Raw genomic sequence first — 25,428 nt, forward strand, 5'->3', positions numbered from 1 at the left:
CTGAACTTCTCACCTATCTCTAAGGGAGATACCAGCCACCCGTCTGAGGAAACCCATTTCGGCCGCTTGTATCCACAACATTATTCTTTCGGTCATGACCCACACAGTGTGCCTATTCTGGGCATGTCATAATGGGCGAACATTCTGCAACCTTTCAGGAAATATAGCTGATCTACAATCTCACGGATAGATCGGCTTATTATATAGTGGGAGAAATATGTGAAAAAGGTGTTCACTTCTGTCAGAAAGCATGAAAATTTGCACCTAGGGGTATTTTTGTGTGCTGAATTCAAAAATTAACGGATCCAAGCACTTTTCCCATGGGATCTGGTGGCTCTGATTCACTTACCATACTAGGGAAAAAAGACCCCCCAAAATATCTTCTTTAAGTAGCATGTGAGAGGTTAGCTCTGGTCCATAGCGTTAGTGGAGTTCTCCCTAACGCTATGTTCCTCTACCTCCGTATTCCTTGGCAAAACCGGAAAACCCTGCCGTCCGAAAATAACAAAAACTGTTTCGCCCCTCATCAAACCAAAGGTATCAGTGGACAGTTGATAGCTTACTCTACTTAGTGGACGCGGGCTGAGCCCCCCACCACACGATTAAAATACATTTCTAGGGCAAAATGAAAAATATTCTACCGGATGGAGACTCCATTTCTTCTCGTTTTTCACTATTTGTCGTCGCCATCAAGGTGCCAACTCACTACTGCCGCGCAGGTCAGAGGACCGAATTACAATGAGCATTAGTCTCACTGGGTGTTATTCAACTCTGCGACGTTGGAAGCGCTGTTTCGTAAAAACCTGGAAGAGCGTCTCCATCCGGTGGAATATTTTTCATTTTGCCCTAGAAATGTATTTTAATCATGTGGTGGGGTGCTCAGACCTCGTCCACTAAGTAGAGTAAGCTTTCAACTGTCCACTGATACCTTTGGTTTGATGAGGGGCGAAACAGTTTTTGTTATTTTTGGACCAGACGGCGGGGTGTTCCGGTTTTGCCAAGGAATACGGAGGTAGAGGAACATAGCGTTAGGGAGAACTCCACTAACGCTATGGACCAGAGCTAGTGAGAGGTCTATCTAGGGGTTTTTCATGATTCTGAATCCAATGCAAGCATTTGTTTTGCACGAAAAACATTCCTTGGGCTAGAAATGGACCGCACAAAACTATGGTTTAGTATGGTTTAGTAATGAGTCATCACTTTTCACAGTTTTGTAGGGTCCATTTTTAGCCCAAGGAATGTTTTTCGTGCAAAACAATGCTTGCAATGGATTCAGAATCACGAAAAACCCCTAGAAAGAAGATAGAAGATTTTTTGGGGGGTCTTTTTTTCCCTGTATGGTAAGTGAATTAGAGCCACCAGATCCCATGGGAAAAGTGCTTGGATCCGTACATTTTTTAATTCGGCGCACAAAAATACCCCTTGGTGCAAATTTTCACACTTTCTGCCGGAAGTGAACACATTAGCCTATTTATGTTACATATTTCTCCCACTAATATAGCACCTGAAGACCTGAAGAAGCAATATTTTGGATGATAATGACATACTGTATAACGACTATGATGAATACTGTAGTTTGCTCTTGGATTTCCTTTAGGATCGGTATTATCTCAAACCCTATATGATTATTGTTAGGCATAGTAGTTTTGTTTGCGATTGTTTATGATTATCTTTGTCATAATTTCTCAGTATTCCACTTAACAGAAATTGATGTTGGGCCTCAGACTATCGTAGCCAATCTGTTTATAAATGGTAAATGGTGCATTTATATAGTGCCTTTATCCAAGGTGCTTTACAGAGATTGTGCATTAGCTACATTTCCCCTTTAACACACACATACACTAATGGCAGAGGAAACCATGCAAGGCACCAACCTGCTCACCGAGAGCAACTAGGGGTTCAGAGTCTTGCTCAAGGACTCTTTGGGGCCTTTTCGACCAGCGGCAAAGAACCAGTTGCGTTATTTCTCCCGCCTATAGGATGGCAACCTCCTTGGAACCTTGTTTGCGAACTGGCCGCCAACCAACCCTTACGGTTCAGAACCAACTCGGTTCTCGGTGGAAAAGCTCACCTCTGGTTCATCCCATAGGCGGGAGAAAGAACCAGAACCGGTTCATTGCCGGTGGAAAAGGCCCCTTAGACACTAACTCTGGGGGAGCCGGGAACCCTTCACCCTCTGTGTTCTAATGACAGTTTCTCAATTCAATTCAATTCAATTCAATTTTATTAAAGTGTCAAATCATAACAAGTTATCTCAAGACACTTTACAACAGTGGCTCTACCCCTGAGCCACTGTTGCCCCCTCGTCTATACAGTATAATGATTGCTGACAGATTAAGGCCTGATCTCTCTCAGCTCTTTCCCTGGACTGTAAACAAGGCAGTAATGAGGAAAGCCACCAAAACAAACAACAACACATGATTAGTGCATCGCACTGTTAAACACTTCAGCCCTAAAAATCTCACCTACTGTATAATGACATTGGAATTTGGAACGATGGAGCTTGTTGCACTAAAACTAATTTCACCCACTGGTTTTACACCTATAAACCTGTTCTGTGACAGCTACATGTAGTCAAGTTCTGTACTTAAGTACGTTACTTTCCGATTTAAATTTTCAATACCTTCTCTTCTACACCGCTACATGTACATCTCAGAGGCAAATATTATACTTTTACTCCACTACTATTATTTGAAAACTATGCTTTCATTAACAGGCAATGCGTTGTGATCTTGTAGATCTGCTATTTTCGGCACACAACACAACACCTGCATGCAACCAACTAAGTATAAATAGGCTTAGTTTTAACATGAATCTTTTGTGTTTTTCTGCCTCCCTGTGGCCATTGTGTGCATGGCCTGTTCCTCCAGGGCCCTGGGCAGTCTCCAGCAGGCTCTGGTGTGCTTCGAGAGGCAGCTGGTGGTGGCTCATGAGCTGGGCGGGGAAGGAGGGGGCAAGGCCCAGGCCTACGGGGAGCTGGGCACCCTGCACAGCCAGCTGGGAAACTATGAGCAGGCTCTGTCCTGTCTGGAGCACCAGCTCAACATCGCACACAACGCAGGGGTAAGGATTCACACGTTCAGTCGTAATGTTGATTTCAGTTTTTGGCCATGCAGTATGTTCCAACTTTGCATTCTTAATACTTGTGTGGCAGGGGAGAACACGGTAAGATGATCACTTTTTTACGCATTTTAAATGAATCACAACCAGTTTTTAAATAATTTGCTCTAATAAAGTCTCAATGTATCTGGTAAACCATTTGCTATTGTCCTGCAAAACGAACCAAAGTGCTGTACACTCAGTAACAAAAATATAAAAAGATCCCAAGGGAAAAAAAGGTATAATGCACAATAACCAGGACAATAAGTAGTACAAGTGAGTTTTCAAACGTGACATAAACACAGGCTGGGTTTGAGACGCTCTAACGTTGGGTTGGAAGCTCGTTCCACAGTTTTGGCGCTACAGCAGAAATCGATCGATCTCCCCAGGTCTTCAGCTTTGACTGGTCAGTAGACCTCAATACCCACCTTGTAGAGTCATTTGGAGGTAGAAGCTCTGATATTTAAAGACTTAAAAACATCTGTAAGGAACAGGTAGTGTATAGGGAGGAAACAATCAGGAGATGTGATCATACTTCTGTGCTCCTTTTAACAGGCGAGCAAACACGTTTTGGTCTAGCTATAGTCGTGACAAGCAGGCTTGGCTAATGCCAACATAAAGTACATTGGAGTCGGTCTGAGATATTACCAGCATGGATGTCTGGCTTTACACATACATACATATAGACAGTAGAGAGCATAAATGATAAACAGTGCATTTACTGTATAAACTGTAGAGCCTTTATCCAGTGCGCTTTACAATCATAATGCACTATCATTTTGAACCTTTTTCACTACTGCCTGTTTGCATGCCAGAACCTTGGTCCATATGGTCGGATGTGACATATTAGCATGCAGAAATGGAATGTAAGAGTTTGTTCTGCCCCTCAGGATAAAGCACTGGAAGGGGAAGCCAGCAGTGCACTGGGAGGAGTGTACCAGCTGATAGGAGACAACGACACAGCACTACAGGTTAGTAAAGGAGAACATGACACAGCACTACATGTATAGTGTACCATACCAGACAATGACTCAGCACTACAGGTTAGCGTAGTGGTTCTCAAACTTCTTTGGCTTCAGAACCCCCTTTTCATTTTTCACGGCCTGGAGCCAGGCTACTCTTTTCCTGATTTCTGGATAAAAGTACCCGCTTTACTCTAGCATAATTGTTCCTGTCAGGCAGAAACCTCATATCTCCATATTTGGTCCTTTCTTGGTAGTTTAATGTCCTATTCTACCATATACTACTGTGTCATACAAAAGTAGCACGGTCAAATACATATAATTCTAGGGGTCCTTGATATGAAAAAGTTTGAGCACCACTGATATAGAAACATTATATATTTTCTTTTTTTCAGAAAATGGTTAAGATTTAGAAGACATTTATAGAATCGGGTCCTCAGGTCTAAATGAGTTTAACCTCTTTGAATATATGTTTTTTAAAGGGAACATTTTGTGACTCAAATATTTGCTTCTGGAGGGTCCCTGATAGATAGATAATATTTGGAGATGGGGGTCAGTGGCCAAATACAGTATAATTCCAGGGGTCCTTGACATGAAAATGTTTTAGAACCACTGACATATAAACATGCATTTTTCCATGTTTAGAAGACATTTATAGAATCGGGTCAAAATATTCAAAGATTTGCACACATTTTCAAGGTTTTTCAGTCATCGGTCTATGTTGGATTCGTGTTTTTTTTTTCTTCTTCTTTTTCAGACATTTAGCCACTTCAATCGTCGATATTTAGTAAACTTTCACTCTGTACTTGGTCTGCTCTTTTTGACCTCTACACCAAACCTTTTTTTGCCGAAAATAGCTGATCTACAAGCTCTCAATGCCTCGCAGCACGAGGTTAAAGCATAAGATCATGGTGAAAGTGGTCTAACGCGACACAGATGCGTTCCAGGTCTAAATGGGTATTAACTGAGTTCTTTCCCTCTGCCTTCCAGTGGCACCAGAGGGCTCTGGAGCTGGCAGAGCAGACGGGCTGCGTGCGGAGCCAGGGCCGGGCCTACGGCCACCTGGGCCTGACCTACGAGGCGCTGGGCAAGCTGGAGAGAGCCGTGGTGTTCCAGGAGCAGCACCTCAGCGTGGCCGCCATGACCAACGACCTCCACGCCAAGACGCTGGCCTACGGCAGCCTGGGCAGGACACACCACGCGCTGCACAACTACACACAGGCCGTCATGTACCTGCAGGAGGGTAAAGAACAACCTGTCTTTGTGTGTGTGTGTGTGTGTACATCAGGGGTTTTCAAAGTGGGTGACGGGGCACCCTGGGGTGCCGTGATGGCAGTCCGGGGGTGCCGCGAGATCATTTGATAATATTTGGAATTTATTTGGACACTTGAAGAAATATTCAGTATCATTTTAAACTTGAAGTACAACGTTATTTTCAGTCAGTTCTAACCAAAATGGCTGTTATCTCAACGTTTTCCTCGCAACATAATCAATAAAATATCGTCACTGTCAAAACCTCTGTCGCACAAAACTAGTGAAAACAGCAGATCTACAAGCACACAACGCCTCGCATCACTAGTTTAGTACATTTTATAGATGATAAATACAAAAAGAAAGGTTTTGGTAATACAAGGTTTCCACCCGACAACAACGATATGCTATAAATATAAGGTGCTGGGAGTGAAAATTATAATGTAGGGGTGCCTCGGATTAAAAAAATATTTATAGGGGTGCCCCGAACCAAACATTTTTGGGAACCCCTGGTGTACATCATGCAAGTACAGTAACGTCAGGGGAAGCAACTAAGAACATAGCAGACGTCTAAGCTAACCGTGTGCAAAGGTTGGAGTCTGTAGAACCAGCCGTGTGCAGACCCAATTCATGCTGCTAATTATAGTGGAGTAAGTATGCTGTCTCTATGATGTATTGGAGTAGGATGTAAGATATTGATAACTGGAAATACTCCGGTAATGAAAGAATGTGTTAATACCTAACAATTGTCCTAGCCTTGTTACGAGGCTCATTTCTTCTCGAGGAGAAAGGCCTGGTAAAGAACTAAGGTTAGTATGTGATTTTTTGACCAATCACACCACGGTTTTCATGCCCTGGGAATGTAAACAGATCAGCGTTACCTATAGCGTCCCTATTGGGCATGTCATAATCAGGTTAGAGTGCCGTTTACCCCTATTTCTCCTATAGGTCTACATGTGGCAGCGCAGCTGTGTAGGATGGAAGATGATAGGCTAATCTCTGAGTCTCTTCTCTTCTCCTATTGGCTAATCTCTGTGTCTCTTCTCCTATAGGTCTACATGTAGCAGAGCAGCTGGGTAGGAGGGAAGATGATAGGCTAATCTCTGAGTCTCTTCTCTTCTCCTATTGGCTAATCTCTGTGTCTCTTCTCCTATAGGTCTACACGTGGCAGAGCAGCTGGCTAGGAGGGAAGATGATAGGCTAATCTCTGTGTCTCTTCTCTCCTATAGGTCTACACGTAGCAGAGCAGCTGGCTAGGAGGGAAGACGAGGCTAAGCTCCGCCACCACCTGGGCTTGTCTCTGTGGTGCAGTGGAAACCTGGAGGAGGCCCAGCACCAGGTGGGTTCCTCTCTCTGTGCACCCTGGTCAGAATAGCCGATGAAAACGGCATGAACCAACAGACACCGGAAGTGGCGGAAGTGCCGCGGTTAACGGAAGTTACGTCATGCGTTGCAGTCCCTTTACATAAAGATTGCAGCTCTTAACTCGCTCTTAATAGGTGTCCTTTGGTCAGAATCCATGTTTTTGTTTGGATATGGTTTATTACGAGTGCAACCGATGGATCGGGAGAAGTAGAAAAAAGAAAATCGCCAGCGGGGAATATGAAAAAACAATAACATCCGGTGAAATTCTCCCGGCGGAAGTAGCGCCGTTTCATGCCGTTTCAGCTTATGGTCTTGACCAGGCTTTTCTCTTGGCAGATGAGTAAGCCTGGCTACGTGAGGCTACTCTCTGTGTCTCTGTTAGCTCTGGTCCATCGCTTTCACCTCCCGCATTGCTCCCGATGACGCTCTGACAGACCCGTCGGGAAACGGCTGGACTCGAGATTGTCGGCCCCTCCGAGCGCTCAATACCAGTCAAAATAAACAAAACCGTTTCACTACTCACCAAACCAAAGGTCGTTTTGCGCTGTTGAAAGTCTATTCTCCGCGGTGGTGAACCCCTCAGCACCCCACCTACTCTGTAAAATACATTATTTTTGTCATGAAATAAAGTGCATCCAACTCGACCGCCGCTTATTTCCGGGTTGTGAACCATTGTATCTGTGGTGGCCGCTAGGTGGCTCGAGGTGGGTGCGTTTTTTTTCTTGACAAAAATAATGTATTTTACAGAGTAGGTGGGGTGCTGAGAGGTTCACCACCGCGGAGAATAGACTTTCAACAGCGCAAAACGACCTTTGGTTTGGTGAGTAGTGAAACGGTTTTGTTTATTTTGACTGGTATTGAGCGCTCGGAGGGGCCGACAATCTCGAGTCCAGCCGTTTCCCGACGGGTCTGTCAGAGCTTCACCGGGAGCAATGCGGGAGGTGAAAGCGATGGACCAGAGCTATGTCTCTGTGTGCCAGGGGTCATCAGTATGTCCCTACGCCAGGGGTTCCCAAACCTTTTTGTCTCAGGGCACCCCATGAATATTCTTTTCAATCCGAGGCACCCCTACATTATAATTTTCACTCCCAGCACCTTATATTTATAGCATATCGTCGTTGTCGGGTGGAAACCTTGTATGTCCCAAACTGTTCGTTTTGTATTTATCATCTATAAAATGTACTAAACTAGTGCCGATCTACAAGCACACAACGCCTCGCGATGCGAGGCGTTGTGTGCTTGTAGATCGGCTGTTTTCACTCGTTTTGTGCGACAGTCTTGTATGATGAAGCGGGGCTTTCCTTTACAAAAAGACGTACACATTTGAAATTTGGAGATACAAGGTTTCTGCCCGACAGTGACGATATTTTAGTGATTATGTTGCAAGGAAGACGTTGAGATAATAGCCATTTTGGTTAGAACCAACTGACTGAAAATAACTTTGTACTTCAAGTTTAAAATTATACTAAATATTTTTTCAAGTGTCCAAATAAATTCCAAATATTATCCAATTATCTCGCGGCATCTCTGGACTGTGTGCGTGTGCGTGTGCGCGCGTGCGTGCGTACCTGCGTGCGTGATTAGTGGTGATCAGTTTGTCCTCTCTCCATGCTCCAGCTGTACAGAGCGTCTGCCCTGTTCGAGACCATTCGCCACGAGACCCAACAGAACACGGACTATAAGCTCTCCCTGTTCGACCTGCAAACCAGCTCCTACCAGGCTCTCCAGAGGGTTCTCGTCAGCCTAGGTAAACAACAAAATGTTGTTCCTGTTTTATGCCTGAATGTAAATTGGGGGAAAACCACCCATTTTCAATATTGAACTGGGTCATTAATATACCTTAGAGGAGTGCCGCACTGTGAGCTTGTAGATCTGCTATTTTTCAATAGCTAAAGTATAAAATAATAGGCCTAGAATTATTGAATGCTTTAGCTATAGAAAAATAGCAGATATACAAGCTCACAGCGTGGCACCGAGTGCCGCGCTGCGAGCTTGTAGATCTGCTATTTTTGAAAAAGTTGTGAAAATGTGTGCAAATCTTTGAATATGCATTTTCAAAGCGAACGTTTGTAACTCAAATTTTGCTTCTGGGTGTTCCCTGGAGCTAGATATTTTGAGATGCTCCAGTTAAGTGAAAAGGACCTTTTCTTTGACGATGGCTGGCCAGATTGCTGACATAGAAACATAGGTTTTTCAAAAAATCTTAGAAGGATTCAAAAGACACTTATAGAATCGGGTCAACATTTTAATTTTCACGATTTTTCAAAAAATAGCAGATCTACAAGCTCGCAGCGCGGCTCTGTATATCTGCTATTTTTCAATTGTTAAAGCATAAAATAATGATACACAATACTGTACCCGTTCTGAATGGGTTAAAGCCCCCCTCCACCTTGGGCCCTATAGTAACTCAGTCCCACTTCCCCCCCCCCTTGTGACGCCCCTGCAGGTCGCCATGACGAGGCGCTGGCCATCGCGGAGCGCGGCCGCACGCGGGCCTTCGCCGACCTGCTGGTGGAGCGGCAGACCGGGGGTCAGCCGCCGGTCACCAGCATGACCTCTGACCCCTACGTCCCGGTCACCGTGGAGGACATCCTGTCAGCGGTCAACAGGGAGAAGGCCCTGGTGCTCTACTACTCTGTAGCAGGAGAGTTCCTCTATAGCTGGCTACTGGCTCCTGATACAGGTATATACTGGTCCTGTACTACTCTGTAGCAGGAGAGTTCCTCTACAGCTGGTTACTGGCTCCTGATACAGGTACATTCTGGTCCTGTACTACTCTGTAGCAGGAGAGTTCCTCTATAGCTGGTTACTGGCTCCTGATACAGGTATATACATATACATATACATATACATATACATATACATATACATAGAGTAGACTATAGGCCCTGGTCCTGTACTACTCTGTAGCAGGAGAGTTCCTCTATAGCTGGTTACTGGCTCCTGATACAGGTACATCCTGTACTACTCTGTAGCAGGAGAGTTCCTCTACAGCTGGTTACTGGCTCCTGATACAGGTACATACTGGTCCTGTACTACTCTGTAGCAGGAGAGTTCCTCTATAGCTGGCTACTGGCTCCTGATACAGGTACATACTGGTCCTGTACTACTCTGTAGCAGGAGAGTTCCTCTATAGCTGGTTACTGGCTCCTGATACAGGTATATACATATACATATACATATAAATATACATATACATATACATATACATATACATAGAGTAGACTATAGGCCCTGGTCCTGTACTACTCTGTAGCAGGAGAGTTCCTCTACAGCTGGTTACTGGCTCCTGATACAGGTACACTATGATACTGTATACTGGCTACACTATATACTGTACACTAAGGCTTGGCGATATTAGGAAAACCTTCGATATTCGATAATGTTGTTGAATACATCGATATCGATATTAGTCAGTCATGATATTAGTAAAAACAATTGCATTATATAGTTTTTTTTTTTTTTTTTCTGCTTTAGGTCCACTGCCTGCCTAACCCAGATAATGAATAGCATATCCATGCACGCACACTGCACAGTACACATTAAATTAAATGCCTTATTTCCATTTTCCAACAATGGTTTTATTGAAATAATCACACCTGGTTACAGATGGACTGCTTTTTTGCATTTGCTACGTGCATGCATAGTGTGTCTGTTAATTAATTCGACACATACACCAATACATTCCGCCCGTTTTCACCTGTCAGGACTTTGCCCTATGCTGCTACTGACCAGCATATCGCTGGTTCGAATCCCGTTGCCGACGACCATATTGCTCTGTGTCTCTCCCCATCTGTCTCTCTCCCCCATCTCCAGTCTAACTATCCTATCAATAAGTCTTAAAATTAAAAAAAAGAACCCCTGGCATTGTTTTGTGTCTGCAGGTATAGTGAAGTTCCACGAGGTGTACCTGGGGGACGAGGCCCAGGGACAGGAGCACCCTGGGTCCCAGGAGGACAGCAGGGCTGCAGGAGCCAGCGGAGCCACCGGGTCCCTGGAGCAATACATCTGCAACGCCAGGGTGGCCCTGGGCCTGGACAGCCACTCCAGCAGGTACTCTATACTGTATACAGGGTGGCCCTGGGCCTGGACAGCCACTCCAGCAGGTACTCTATGCTGTATACAGGGTGGCTCTGGGCCTGGACAGCCATCCCAACAGGTACGGTGTAGACTGTATACAGTAGGGGTGTGCGATATGATGATAGGAATCGTTGAGACGATACAATGTCTCCACGATATGCCTTTTCAGAGCTCTCGTATAGATCGTGATACAGAAAAGGCTCTGAATACAGTGAGTGCACATTCTATAAGTCACAGCTCTATACCTTAATTTATACTTCTATCGTACGGCGGTGTGACTCGCCAAAAAGTACAGATCTACAAGCTAACACCGTGTCGCGGCTCAACGTTTCGTTAGCTTGAAGATCTATCCCCTTCCACGGCCCCTCGCCCTTGCCTGACGGGCAAGCTACTTGCGACAGGCAGACAGATATACACACACAACAACACACACAGAGGGTTCAGGTGTTCTCGGTCTATGGAACTGGTTTGTGCTTTGGCTATTCCAAAACCGAAACGGTGAAACTAAAGTTATTTGCAAAGTTTTCAATGTTCGAACGTCACTCGTTTTTGACTTTTAACCAAGCGCGGGTGAAACAGCGTAGGGTTAACGCATACAGCGCGCGCATCCGCACATGCCATGGACGGACCTCGAGTATCGATCAAAACAACCATTCGCGACTCGCTTAGAAAGCCCCCCCCCCCCCGACTGGCTGGATCCATGTCAATGATACATTTTTGATTTGGAAATTTATTGGAGGATAAAACACTTGAGATGCAGCATCTCGTCTTCCAGAGTGTCCTCAGGCACAACACACAAACAATGAAATAATACAATCACATATTGTGGGACCTGCTAACCTAATGCTAAGTAGGCTCAGTCAGATGTTTTGTCTGGTTGTCCGAAGCAATCTATCGATTCTAATCGATAGAAAACAATTGATAATCACAGCCCTAGCCCCTCTCTCTCTCTCTCTCTCCCTTTGTTTCTAATAACCTCCCTCTATCTGGCCACAGTGGCAGCTCTTTAAGCTGGCCCTACAGAAGTGCTTTGTAAATCACTATCTAGCATGTGTCGTGTCAGCATGTTCCTACTTTCTACAGCTCTCAGTGAGAAAAGAAGCACTGCAGTGATGTGGCCATAATGCAGCTACAGCCACCGTTCAATGTGATCAGGGAGCTGGACTAATGGAAAGAGGGAGTCTTGTATGGCAAGGCTGTGAACCCCCAAAATCTTCATATATGAACCGGGGAACCCGCCACCCTGACAGGCACTTGTAGGAGTTGAGGCATTACATTTAGTTTGACTCAGTTCCAGAGATAACATAATTACATTCCACAACACCCTGGACATGACACTAGTATGTCTCAGGGACTTCTCAAACCTTGATGCCGAGTGACAATTGCAGGGAGGAATTGGGTCCCGTTTTTATTGTCTTTTCTTTGGTATGACCCACGCAGGGATCGAACCCCGACCTCCCAGTCTCAGGGCAGGCACTCTAACCACAAGGCCAAACAGAAACAAAAATAGATAAACTAGATTAAAACAAAAAAAGGTAAAAGAGCTGGAGTAAGTTCCACAGGAGAAATCCCTGGCTGTCACCCCAGGTTGGTGTCTTCGTCCTGGGGATGTCCAGGAGGTTGGCATCTAGCCTCGTAAACCAGTCTCCCTTCCTGCCTTCATTCGAATGCGAGCAGGAGACTGAAGATGGGAGGAGTCAGTTTACTAGGCTAGTTGGCATCACCTGACCTGAGCAGTGTTCTTGTGTTTGTGTTCAACAGGACGTTGTCCAGCAGTGAGACAGAGAGTGAAGCCGGAGATCTGTTGGAGCAGCAGCTGGAGGATCCCACAGGGTACCTCCGCATGGTGTCCAGGAACAACCTGTTCAACAGGTGAGTAAGACCACGTTGTTGTACATGGTCTGGTTGGGGGCATGCGTGCAGGTGGCTAAATGTGTCCTTTTTTAGACACAATAAGCCCATTCCCAAGATGTACCACAATCTTTCATGGACAGATGTGACTTATGGGGGCTAGTAGTGTTACTGTAAATAAATCGCTGGCTTATTGTGTCTAAAAAGACATATTTAGCCACTTGCATGCATGCCCCCAACCACTGAAATCAAGGTCATTAAAATTGCTATAACAAAACCTTGTTTGACGGTCATTGTCAAATTACTCATGAGGTCATTTGTGCCTAATTTGGTGAATTAGGCACACACTGATCTGTGTTGTGGCACAGGGACGTGCTGGCCATTGGGAAAAGCGGGACAACTCCCGAACGGCCGGTCCATTCCCGGCCTGTCCAGGCCGGCCATTAAAAAAAATGTCCGGCCCACAAAGTAAATATAACTCATGTAATTGGCCCACTGGCTTGTCTCTCATGATCTGAAATGGCCAATCTTTGAGTAGCAGCAGCGCTATAGAGAGGGATCTCTCTCTATAGCGCATAGCACTGAGTAGCAGCAGCCCACAGAGCCATCACATTGGCCCCTCTGGCTTGTCTATCATCTGAATACTGGCCCACTACTCCATAGCTTCCTTGACTAATCCTAGATGGTCTATACAACATCAGTATACTCTCTTTATACCAAAAAAACGATGAGACCTAAAATCACAGTAACCACTCATCGGTTAGTATTTAGGGCCTTGCAGGGCGCCCGGAAGGTGAAAAGATCTGGTGAATTAGGGCCTCTCCAGCTCCTTTTCCCAGGGTGAATCAGGGGCCCAGCTCGTCCCTATTTGGCATGATTCAAAATAATAGCCAGTTTAAGCAACACAACGGCAACGGCAGATGACAACGGTAACCGGAAATGATCCGCGCTCGATAGATAAACCTGCAGTCGCTGCAGCCGTCTCTACAACGCCAGAAGGTCCCTTCCCACGTAGCGCCTACTCGGTCTGCTGCGTGTATGCGTCGCCATGGGAACCAAAGCGTTCAGTGAAAGGGGTGGGAACCCGTCGCCGCCGAGGCTTTGCTTAACCATTTTGATCGCTACGGCGATTACGTCATAGCAGCCGTAGTCTGCCTGGCGTTGCCGTCCTGAAAATCATCGAGCTTAAACTCGCTAGTGATTGACATGCTGCTCCTCGATGCAAAATGATAAACCACCAGCATCCCTCACCTGCCTGTTACAACAACAGCAGACACAATGAAGCGTGGGTGCATGAGGTCACTATGGAAAGTTCTGCACCCAACATCAACATGTTTGGACTGCAGCCAGACGGTAACTGGATAAGTTGGCACCATATAGGGACATCTGGGGCTGCATGGGCACCTCCATGTGTCCACAATGCATGCAAATAAAATATTTGAAAAATGGTTTTCAGTAGAGTAGAGTACAAAGTATAGCAGGGGTCTTCAACAGGGGGGTCCGGGACCCCTGGGCGGTCCTCAGAGTTACTACAGGGGGTCCTCCAAATCTTTGTATGATAGAAACCTTTTTTTTTCTCCTTTTTTATATTAACCACTTGAACCCTAGCATCCATATTCTGATAACTTTAGCCAAAAATAGCAGATCTACAAGCTTGTAGATCGGCTATTTTTGGCAAAGAGGTTTGGTGTAGAGGGGGAAAAAGAGCAGACTAAGTACAGAGTGAAAGATCAAGTTTATTTATATTGACGGTTCAAGTGGTTAAATATCTGAAAACACAAATTGACATGAATCCAAAATACACTGATGATTGTACTGTCAAACGATGAAACTACATGGAATCTACGAAAAAGGTTGTAGGGGTCCCTGCTTCATCTCTCTCTCAACTAAGGGGTCCTTGGCCTGAAAACGTTGAAGACCCTTGCAGTAGAGAGACGGCTAGAGAACTGACCATTTGGGGATTTGCTTGTACATCTGATGACGGTCTGGAACATGCATTCCTTACCAAGGTGCTAAAATACCAACGATACAGCTTGGTTATGAGTGTAAACTGCTTGTGTTCATGTATGACAGTCTCTGTAATGGCCATGAAGCAGTTGTGAGAGGCCTGCAGATTGCAGGAATGCAGCCAATAGCTAATCACTCGGATTAAAGTGGGATCTTTAATAAAGGTTTATTTTCATATAATCCTGTACCAAACGCTACACTAAAGAGAGTTAAATTAAAAAGTAATCACATATTGAATCACATCAAACCCATATCTTATCACACCTATTGATCACCTCTGATCAATAGACATAGAACACAGATGATCTGATGGTTAAATATTGACTAACAATCATTTCAGCTCAGTGAACTTCAGGAAAGCTGATTTCCGCTGTTTCACTTTTTCACACATTTACAATCATTAATAAGAGAAACCCATTTTCCTTTTCAAAAAAGGAGTACGATGAATATTACATTTTGAAAACATGTTTTTTTTCTACCATGAGTAATTCAATAAACAACAACATAACAAATAGCAGAATCATTCAAATACAGTGGCATATTTAGTTTGATTTAAAACACAGCCTACAGGTTTCAGAACCCCTTGAAGCAAGGCAGTTTCCCAGCTTTGTAGATGTAGAGCAAAGGATGAACAAAGCCTGACATCACAGCTATCGTATATGCGATGATTATAGGAACCCAGCTCTCGCATGATAGTATTATAGTAACAAAATAGGGAATATTGCTCGTCATAGTCAGTAACATTAATATCAAGCTGATCAGAATAGTTTTAAAAGCCCTTCTCTTCATGGCGTTTCCCTCCCCACCGTCCCTCTGTCCTTCTCCTGGCCCGGGCTGTTTCAGAGCTCTGAGGACCGAGAAGCAGCAGAAAGACACCACAGAAATGCACACAATGTTACATCCCACAAAGATGCAATTCATCACTGTCATTGACCAAAACATGACCGAGCTGAAGCAAGATTCTTCAGCCAGACAACACAGCAACAGGCCACCCTGTACCGAAGGGCCTTGTACCTGAGAAACACCACGGGGCGAACCACCGCTACGTAACGCTCCACACAGACACAACACTGGAACGATGGACCAGAGAAGAAGAAGAAAGCTTGGAAAAGCCTGCGAATCATGCCAAAAATAAGTTTGTCGTCTGTGAGGCTACATGCAAAGTCAAAGACGGAGGACAGGCAAAATATGATCACGGATGCGGTCAGGTTGAGATAAAAGAACTCCGAGGCTGTCGTCCCCCCACCAGCTCCGCTCAGTATCAGCCACACGACGTAACCGTTGGTGGGGAGACCCAGGAAGAGGTTGATGGAGTTGAAAGCGATTAGTAGTGCATCAATGGTGTCGTCTTCTGGGGACGTGAAGGATGAGTTGGTGCCATTTCCCTGTGTCATTCATCTTGTGGGTCCTTGAGCGGGTTTAGAAGAGGAAAAAAACATAATTGCTGGATTTGAGTGCAGTTAACTGAATGTATCATAACGGGTACACATTATTGTGTATCATTATTTTATGTTTTAACTCTCTGTACCGCGCTGTGAGCTTGTATATCTGCTATTTTTGAAAAATCTTGAAAATTATCATTTTGACCCGATTCTATAAGTGTCTTTTGAATCCTTCTAAGGTTTTTTTTTTAAAAACCTATGTTTCTAAGTCAGCAATCTGGCTTGCCATCGTCAAACTAAGAAAAGGTCCTTTTCACTTAACTGGAGCTCAGTTAGTCTGTTCCTGAGAGACTACTATGTCAGTGGTTCTCAAACCTTTTCATGTGAAGGACCCCCAAACTGATATTTATTTGGCCAGGGACCACCCAGAAGCAAAATTTGAGTTACAAACGTTCGATTTGAAAACACATATATTCAAAGATTTGCACACATTTTCACGACTTAAAAAAAAATAGCAGATCTACAAGCTCGCAGCGCGGCACTCGGTGCCGCGCTGTGAGCTGCCGCGCTGTGAGCTTGTATATCTGCTATTTTTTTTTTTTTTTCAATAATTCTATAGGCCTAAATGGGTTTTAACAACTAAACATTTTAACAACTATTCAACAATGAGCAATGCGAGGTTAAAGTTATCTCACGTTTTGGATGCCAGCAGAGAGTCTCATATGTTCTAGTCGGGTGTTTTGGTGAAGTCTCTTCTTCAGACGGTCACTGTCTTCCGGATAGCAAAACCTCCAACTGATGAACTCTCTACTTCACCTCCTCCAACCATTCCCTTCCCTCCTCATCCGTCCTCTGCACTGCTTGTTGTACAGCTGCACTTATGAGCATCGCAGTGGCGTCAGTTCAGAAAAAGATAATGTACAGTATGGCAACATGACTGGTGTCTTGTACGCGCGCGAAGGCGCACGTGCAAGACACCAGTCATTTTGCCATACCCTAGCAACAGGCATGATACATTTATTTTAAGAAGTACATTACATTTTTTCCCCCGTTTCTACGGTTTCTTGGGCTGGATATGGCAGCCAGAACGGTTGTTCAAGTGCAGCTAAACTTGGCATAGGCTATAGTAAACGTGCCACAGTTATCAATAATGAATTGCACCTGTACCATTTAGTCAAGATGGGGAGAATACAAGTGTGGAGAATATCATTATGATACCTTGTTAAAGTGACCATTTTGTAAAATGTTGTATTTGTAGTTATTTTACTGTAATTTAACAACATAATAACCAGAACAGATAGACAAAGAGACATTCATGGATTTATATTTAAAAGAAACTTTTATGTTCCCCCCTGGACCCAGGGTATGGCAGCTGCATACCCCTGCCGTACCCAATTGACGCCCCTGGAGCATCGTCACCTTTCTTTTGGTGTTTTTTCCCCCCCATGGAAATGTATACAGTAATTAATCACTCTGTTACTATGCAAACTTTGCCTTTGGTTGGATTACCTCGGGCAACAACTTTGTGACTATAATTTGTTTAACACACACCCATGGCCCTGTGTAGCTGTTTCCACTGCTCCAGTGAAAGTCGTCATGTGCAGATAGCACGGTTGCTCCTCTTACTATCATTGTGGGCTCGCACACGTACTGAATGTTATACACATTATTTATTTATCTATCAGTCATATCAAGTTCTCCTCAAAACTTTGGCACCTACTGTATCTACTCCTACATACTTACACCGAAAAACACCATTCAAACTTGAATGTGTTCGGCTTACTGTGGAGACGTGTGCTATTACTTTTCTTTGAGTACTTTTATAGCCATTGTTTTTTGGCCTCAAGCGAGCCCACAGTTGTTTCGAAGGAACAATATTTCCTAGTTTATGTTTGGATATTATCCACCTCTTTCCGCAGGAATTTACTGGAGAAATCTTTGCACCACACTTCCAGTTAACAGCAGAAGAACAGCAGACATACAAGCTTGCGTCGCGTCGCAGATGCAGCCGTTGTGAGCTTGTAGATCACACTTGGCTGCGGCGCCGGAAGCTCCATCCAACTTCTGCGCAATGCACTATGGGATGTTGGAAAGTTGTGGACACTTTTTAGACTGATGATAGCTTCTTGCCTTCTTGGTTTACCTATGATCCTAGATTACTGTTTCTATGCATTTGATGTATTACCTTGTGTTTACCTTGTTTACTTACTATAAGCGTCTGCTAAATGTAAATCGTAAATTGTGTGCGACTGTGCGTGTGCACGTGTGTGTGTGCAGGAGTTGTCGGAGCATGAGCAGCCTGTTCAGTTCGGCTATATCTCCAGTGAAGGACAGCGGTGTTCCTCATGGACGTAGCAGCAGCGGACAGCCTCCTCTACGAGCCCTTTACGACCTGCTGATAGCTCCTATGGAAGGGGTATGTATTCTATATGACCTGCTGATAGCTCCTATGGAAGGGGTATGTATTCTATATGACCTGCTGATAGCTCCTATGGAAGGGGTATGTATCCTATATGACCTGCTGATAGCTCCTATGGAAGGGGTATGTATTCTATATGACCTTCTGATAGCTCCTATGGAAGGGGTATGTATTCTATATGACCTGCTGATAGCTCCTATGGAAGGTGTATGTATTCTATATGACCTGCTGATAGCTCCTATGGAAGGGGTATGTATCCTATATGACCTGCTGATAGCTCCTATGGAAGGGGTATGTATCCTATATGACCTGCTGATAGCTCCTATGGAAGGGGTGTACACCAAAGCTCTTTGGTTAGGGTTAGGGTTAGGGTTAGCGCTGTGAGCTTGTAGATCTGCTAATTCTGGCTAAAGTTCTCAGAATATGGACACTAGGGTTCAAGTGGTTAAAAAAAAGGAGAAAAAAAACGTTCTATCGATCAAAGATTTGGAGGACCCCCTGTAGTAACTCTGAGGACCCCCTAGGGGTCCCGGACCCCCTGTTGAAGACCCCTGCAGTAGACCAAACGGGATGTTCTGACTTGGTTGTGTGTGTGTTCCTCTGTCCCCATGCAGGGCCTGATGCACAGCAGCGGGCCGGTAGGGAGACACAGGCAGCTGGTTCTGGTGCTGGAGGGGGAGTTGTACCTCATCCCCTTCGCCTTGCTCAAAGGCAGCTCCTCCAACGAGTACCTGTACGAGCGCTTCAGCCTCATCTCTGTGCCGTCTCTGGCCAGCCTGAGGAACACCCACAAGGTTGGTCTGACAACTCGCATGTTTTGCATCCATTCAAGTTTATTTTATGTAACAGCCTGTGTGGACCCCAGGAAGAAAATATGTTGCTAGGTGTAACAGCTAATGGGGATCATATAGGGAAGATCATGGCACCCCACCTTTAACCGCTTAAACCCCAGTATCCCTATTCTGGGGGGAACATTCACCAAAACTAGCAGATCTACAAGCTCACAACGCGTGACGAGTTGTGAGCTTGTATTGTAGATCTGCTATTTTTTGGTGAAGAGACTTGGAGTACTGTACTGAAAAAGATCACTGTCATAGTGTGATATCGATGAATTCCAAATATTATCAAATTATTCTGCGGCACCCCTGGACTTGCACTCTAGGGTGCTGTGAACATTATCCTTTGAGATGTAATCAAGTAGTCATCAAGTAAAGGTATTGAAAAATATCTCAAAATGTACTTGTACACTGTACACCATAGATGGGCAACTGGCGGCCCCCACCTTCACTTAATGCGGCCCACAGGTTATACCGGAATACTGATATATTATTGATTTCAGCCGTCACAATTCCAAACATGACCTGCTTTAATTCCGTCAGTCTATATTAGTAGCTTAATGACTAGTATAGTAGTATTACAATGTATTTTTTTAATGTCCAATGTATTTGTATTTAGGTTCATAAAGTTAACATGAGTATATAACTAAATGCGTTTGAAATTAAATCAAAATGTTACATTTCAGGATTCCAATTAAGAAATAAAAAAATAATAATTCAGGATTCCAATTCAAAAGAAGCCAAAATAGCCGATCTACAAGCTCAAAACGCATCGCAGCGCGATGCGTTTTGAGCTTGTAGATCTGCTATTTTTGCTTCTATTGTATGCAATACTAGAATGACAAATGTGGCCCTCTGGAGAGAAGGTGGAAATATAGTGGCCCTCACCATCATGAAGGTTGCCCAATCCTGCTGTACACTGTTAGGACTCAAGTATTCATTTGACAGTAACTTTCACTATTTATATTTGACCAGCAGTATTTATACTTTGACTCAACTACTGAGACTGATTGAGTACTTTTACTTTAATACATCTTCTGGTGTTTGAGATGCTTGAACACTGACTGTTACAAAGACACGTCTGACTCGCTTTACTCTCATCGTCTTTAATAAGATCAAATACACATCATCACTCTCACATAGAAACTATATGATTCAAACCTGATCCATATATGACAAACTACAATATAAAACATGTTATCAGTAATCATATCAAACCGAATGTCACCATTATATCAATAGAATTACAGACTCTGAGAAATCAAAGTATGTTATCAGTAATTATGAGATCTATCTTCCAGTATCCAACACACAGCTGTGTTACTGCAGCATATTTAAATCATAATTAATAACTTGCCATGAAATAATAGCGATTAATCAATACCAGATCAGTATATCCAGTAGGTTTTTATTGGACGCTAGACGTTCTAACTGTGGTTTTCCAGAGTGACACAGATCTTCCCTGGTAACATCTTCAGAGGACTCACACCACTATAATTACTAATGCAAGGAAAGAGTCTCTCGGTAAAGGTGTGTCTGAAGGTGTGCAGGTGTGTGTTAGAATCAGGATCAGAGAAGGACAGCTGTCCTCTGTTCCAGTCCAGCTGGACTCTGATCCTCCAGGGTTTCCAATTCACTGAGAGATCAGTCTCCGCAGCATAAGTTGAGGAGTCTGCTGTGTATTTACCGTCATAGCGCAAATTGAACTGTATAACCCAGTATCCACTCCCCGTACCCTTCCTCCTGTAAGACTCCTCACACACACCTACTTCCCAGGAGTAATTGTCTCCAACCTCAACATCCCAGCTGTGAGACCCTGAGTTAAAGCCCTCAGAACCCTGGACACGCCATGATGAGCCAATCCTCTCTGGGTTGTGAGGAAGCTGCTGCTGCTCCTCTTCTAAATATCTCACACTGGTCAGATCATCAGACAGCATGAGCCATGTACCAGCAGTGTTGGGGTCCAGGATGACTGGAGTGTAGGAGACAATGTCCTTCATCTTGTGCCAGACTCTGAAGGTCAGGTTCTTCAGGTGTTTGGCCTCGTCTATCAGTGCTCCTGAGAGCGGCGGTGGCTTCTGCAGGGTGAGCTGGACTCCCTCCATGGTGGTCTTGTAGCTCTGCAGGAATGAGAGGTGGTCATGGGCTCTCAGCTGGTCCTCAGCAGCTTGGATTGCATCGGAGAGGGTTTCCATTTCTCTGCTCAGAGCCTCAATCCTCTCTTTCATCTCCTGACTCTTCTGAGCCTCTTCCTCCCGCAGAGCGGCCATCCTGGCCTCCTCTTCCTCCTGCAGGAACCGACGAAGATTATGGAACTGTTCCTTAATCTTAGTCTCTGTGTTCCTGGCCTGAACCTTGATGTGATTTTCTGTTTTGAAGTAATCTGTTTTAACTTCATTAAAGTCCCCCAGTTTCCACTTTAAAGGCTTCAGTGATTCCTGGACCTTCTGTCTGTAACGTCCAGACGCTTCGTCCACGGGTAAGAACTTGTGTCCGGCGTGTTTCTCTGAATCGCGACACACGAGACACACCAGCTGTTGGTGGTCCAGACAGAAGAGCTTGAGCTTCTCGCCGTGCGCGGTGCAGAGGACCTCAGAGCTCACCGACGAGGAGCTCCTGCCTTTCTCCTCCAAGAGGTTCTCACACAGGTTCTTCAGCACAAAGTTTATAAGAGGACGGTCCCTGGAGGATCTTCTCTGACAAACAGGACATTCTTTTGTTGGTCTTTCCTTCCACCAGTCCTGCAGACAGTCTTTGCAGAAGCTGTGGCCACAGGACAGCCCAACTGGATGTTTAAAGATGCCATGACACACGGGACAGCTCAGCTCCTCTTCCTGAACAGTCAAACGGGAAGCCATTTTGTCTGCCGGTCACACACCTGATCTGGAATGTTCTCTTCAGACACCAGGAGAATACTAGAAGACAAAACAACAACAATAACATTATGAGTATCAATATTATAGTTGTTATATAGTTGTAGTCATAGTAGCAGAATGTTTTCTTTGCTTGCTATTTATTATGTCCATGAATTAAATACAGAGGGCTTCCAAAGTAAAAAAGACTGTAATAGGTCTTATTTGGGATGTTCCTTTTAGGCAGGGTGTTTTAACTGTACTTGTACTGTACTACATTTCAAGTTCTCCATTTTTGTCAATCAATCAATCAATCAATCAATCAATCAATCAATCAATCAATCGTAGTATTGTTTGTAGCTGTTACAGTATTCATAGTAACATTAATATTTGTACCACTTTTTCTTACCTTGCTAAGATTGTAGCAGATCTGTCGGTCTGCCAGGTCGTTCAAATGATCCGTCCGTCTTTTAATTGATCTATTTATTGATTGATTGATTGATATTTGTCTCTCGATTTGTTGTTCGGGTCGCAGACAAAGTCTTTGACTGACGAGTGAATCTGTGTCATAAAAAGGCTGAGACGACTATAGAAGGAAATGGACTTTGATTCATTCTCTCTTGTTAAAGGAATGTCACACACACACACACACACACACACACACACACACACACACACACACACACACACACACACACACACACACACACACACACACACACACACACACACACACAGTAGTAACTATCATAAGACAATGAATCAAAGTTCATGTTCCTGTAGATGACTGGTTGTACTGTGGCTCTCAGGCATAAATAAATGTTGTTGTTTGTGCTTTATAAGAGCATTAACTCAATGGATCCTCTAGAACAGGGGTGCCCAAAAGGTAAATCATGATCTACTAGAGTTCACCAAGGGTGTGCAGGTAGACCACATGACATGCCTCTAAAAGTATATAATTAAAATATAAAAAGAATATGTCAATATGACATTAAGAAGGGCCTGTCAGCTCCCTTCATGGCAAACCTCCAATGCAATACTTTGTCCAAGAGTCAGTAGCATTACAAAGAACCCCAAAACCTACCACTTCCATACAGAATGGGATGAAGACATTTCCCCCAGTATTTCCCATTTATTTCCCCCTTACAGTAAGTGTGTTTGTCTAAAATGTATTCAGTGCTGCTATTCCAAAGCCCCCCACAGGCCCGCAGCTAAAACATTTTGGATAGGTAGATCATGTTGAGCTAGTCATTTTAAAAGTAGATCTCACGTCTAAAAAGTGTGGGCACCCCTGCTCTAGAATAATTGTTTCTAATACACCACTAGAACATGTGGTTTGGGGACCCCCATGGGTCCTTGAAGACGTTCCAGTGGGTCCCCATGCAGTAAATGTGTTAATAAAACATCCAAACAATTAAAAGTGGAACATGCTCCTCCCACATTTGACTCTAACTAGAAATAAATGGGTATTTAAAAATAAACTTAAAGCAATAATCAGAAAGTAAAAAAAAATTACATTAGATTAGGTTGTTACTATGGTTAGTGATGAGTCATCCCTTTTCACAGTTTTGTGAGAGCCGTTTTTAGCCCAAGGAATGTTTTTCGTGCAAAACAAATGCTTGCGATGGATTCAGAATCATGAAAAACCCCTAGTCTGATTCCTGACATGCTACTTAAAGCAGATTTATTTTTGTATTCTTTTCTTCTATAGTAAAGTTAATTGGACACAAACTTTCGGCAGCTTTTTATGAGGTTTCCCCCGAGAGTTGAGTTTCACATTTTTAGTACATATTATTACACATCTTTAGAAACACATTGGTGAAGACATTTCTTGGTAACGATTTAGTTCCAAGATTTGTCAAATATCTGATAAAATGCCCTTACTATGATTCTGGATGGAGAGCCAAATGCATTTTAGTCTCCATTCTGGAATCAATGTTATAATGAAATTATAGGCTTAGGAATGCGACAAAAACAAAACATATTATTGAACTCAAGTCTTCACGGGGTGAGTAATCGATAGGAAAAAAATGTTTTTGGAGTGAAGTACTCCTTTAAGTACTAGTACTCAAGTAAAGTCACTTAGTTAGCCACTGTCAATAACCCCTATGGAGTGAAGTACTCCTTTAAGTTCTAGTACTCGAGTAAATTCAAGTCACTTAGTTAGCCACTGTCAATACCTATGTGCTCATGTCCCCTCATGCCCACGCAGCCCCATCCTCGACGTGGTGGTGGATCAGGTGGTGCCTCCACACTGCCCCCCGGTGGCTCCATGGCCACGGTGGTGGGCGGGGCCTCTCACCTGCCCCCCGCCGTGAGTGGCCGCTGGCTGTGGGGGCCCCTGCCCTCGGCCCAGGAGGAAGCCCTGTGGTTGGTGGAGCAGCTGGGCTGCAACCCGCTGACCGGAGCCTCGGCCACCAAGGAACGCGTGCTGGCCGCCCTCTCCCAGGTATGGGACGACATGAAAAATGTCATGTCGCGATTATTGTGACCAAAGACATTTTACGAAATTATCAAGTATGTATATTATAAGTATATTTTACCAATAGAGGATTTAAATGGTAGCGGATATGCAGCTCGGTAATTAAAAGGTGAATTGATCCCAGTGCATGACGGAGGAGGATTTAACCATAAATTCAATCTCCACGATACGATTATCGTGAGTGTTTTTTAACACGATAATAAACGATAATATCGCTTGTCGTCCCATCCCTACTCCCAGGCGGAGTGCGTCCACTTCGCCACGCACATATCCTGGAAGCTCGCCGCCGTGGTGCTGGCTGCGCCCCCTAGCGGCCAGGAGGACCACCGCCGCCACGCGGGGGGAGAAGAGGCGGGCGGCCGGGCGAAGCACAAAGCAGCAGCGCCCCGTCTGGGTTCTTCCGCGTCCTCGATTGGCGAGATGATGGTGGATCGGCGTGGAAAGGTATGGCAAGTGTTTAAAGATGGAGTGCCATGATCCCCCCCTCCCCCCCCTAAAACATGATGATCAGGTATTATGATTATATTAGGAGGAAGATTTTTTCCAAAAGTGTACAGAAAGCATTAAAATTATGTTTGGCCACACCCACCAGTTCATTAAGTATGCATGGTTGTCATGGTGGGTGGTGACCCAGCTGAAGTTAGCCACACCCACAGTGTTGGGTGAATGGTAAAAGGGGAGGGGATGAGTTTAATGATGTCATTAAATCTGTGTTTTTCGACTGGGCCTTTTGACTCAGTGGCTTTCAGCTTTCAGTTAGAAACTAAAACATACAAAACTATGGCACCACCTCTTTAAAGTCTGACTGTACTACGTGCTGTTTACATTTCTGACTAAAGTAT

General features: G+C 44.3%; 2 protein-coding genes across 2 annotated transcripts in view; one reads left to right on the forward strand and one right to left on the reverse strand.

The window, feature by feature from the left end:
- LOC308299858 (tetratricopeptide repeat protein 28-like) overlaps nt 1-25,428 on the forward strand; it is a 119,381-nt gene that overhangs the window by 76,733 nt on the left and 17,220 nt on the right. The window contains exons 17-28 of the mRNA XM_080743641.1: nt 2,871-3,063; nt 3,990-4,070; nt 5,052-5,304; nt 6,542-6,651; nt 8,295-8,424; nt 9,124-9,360; nt 10,562-10,730; nt 12,519-12,629; nt 18,275-18,413; nt 19,031-19,210; nt 24,317-24,553; nt 24,827-25,030. Coding sequence (XP_080599767.1) covers nt 2,871-3,063; nt 3,990-4,070; nt 5,052-5,304; nt 6,542-6,651; nt 8,295-8,424; nt 9,124-9,360; nt 10,562-10,730; nt 12,519-12,629; nt 18,275-18,413; nt 19,031-19,210; nt 24,317-24,553; nt 24,827-25,030 — 2,044 coding nt within the window. The remainder of the gene's footprint in view (nt 1-2,870; nt 3,064-3,989; nt 4,071-5,051; nt 5,305-6,541; nt 6,652-8,294; nt 8,425-9,123; nt 9,361-10,561; nt 10,731-12,518; nt 12,630-18,274; nt 18,414-19,030; nt 19,211-24,316; nt 24,554-24,826; nt 25,031-25,428) is intronic.
- Nucleotides 20,680-22,110, reverse strand: LOC308299086 (E3 ubiquitin-protein ligase TRIM35-like; the record flags this gene model as incomplete). The annotated part of the gene is made up of 2 exons (XM_080742811.1): nt 20,680-20,714; nt 21,090-22,110. The coding sequence occupies 2 exons, from the start codon at nt 22,108-22,110 to the stop codon at nt 20,680-20,682; spliced, it is 1,056 nt and encodes a 351-aa protein (XP_080598937.1).

The sequence above is a fragment of the Nannobrachium achirus genome, assembly GCF_963921795.1.
Source record: "Nannobrachium achirus genome assembly, chromosome: 15".
NCBI lineage: Eukaryota > Metazoa > Chordata > Actinopteri > Myctophiformes > Myctophidae > Nannobrachium > Nannobrachium achirus.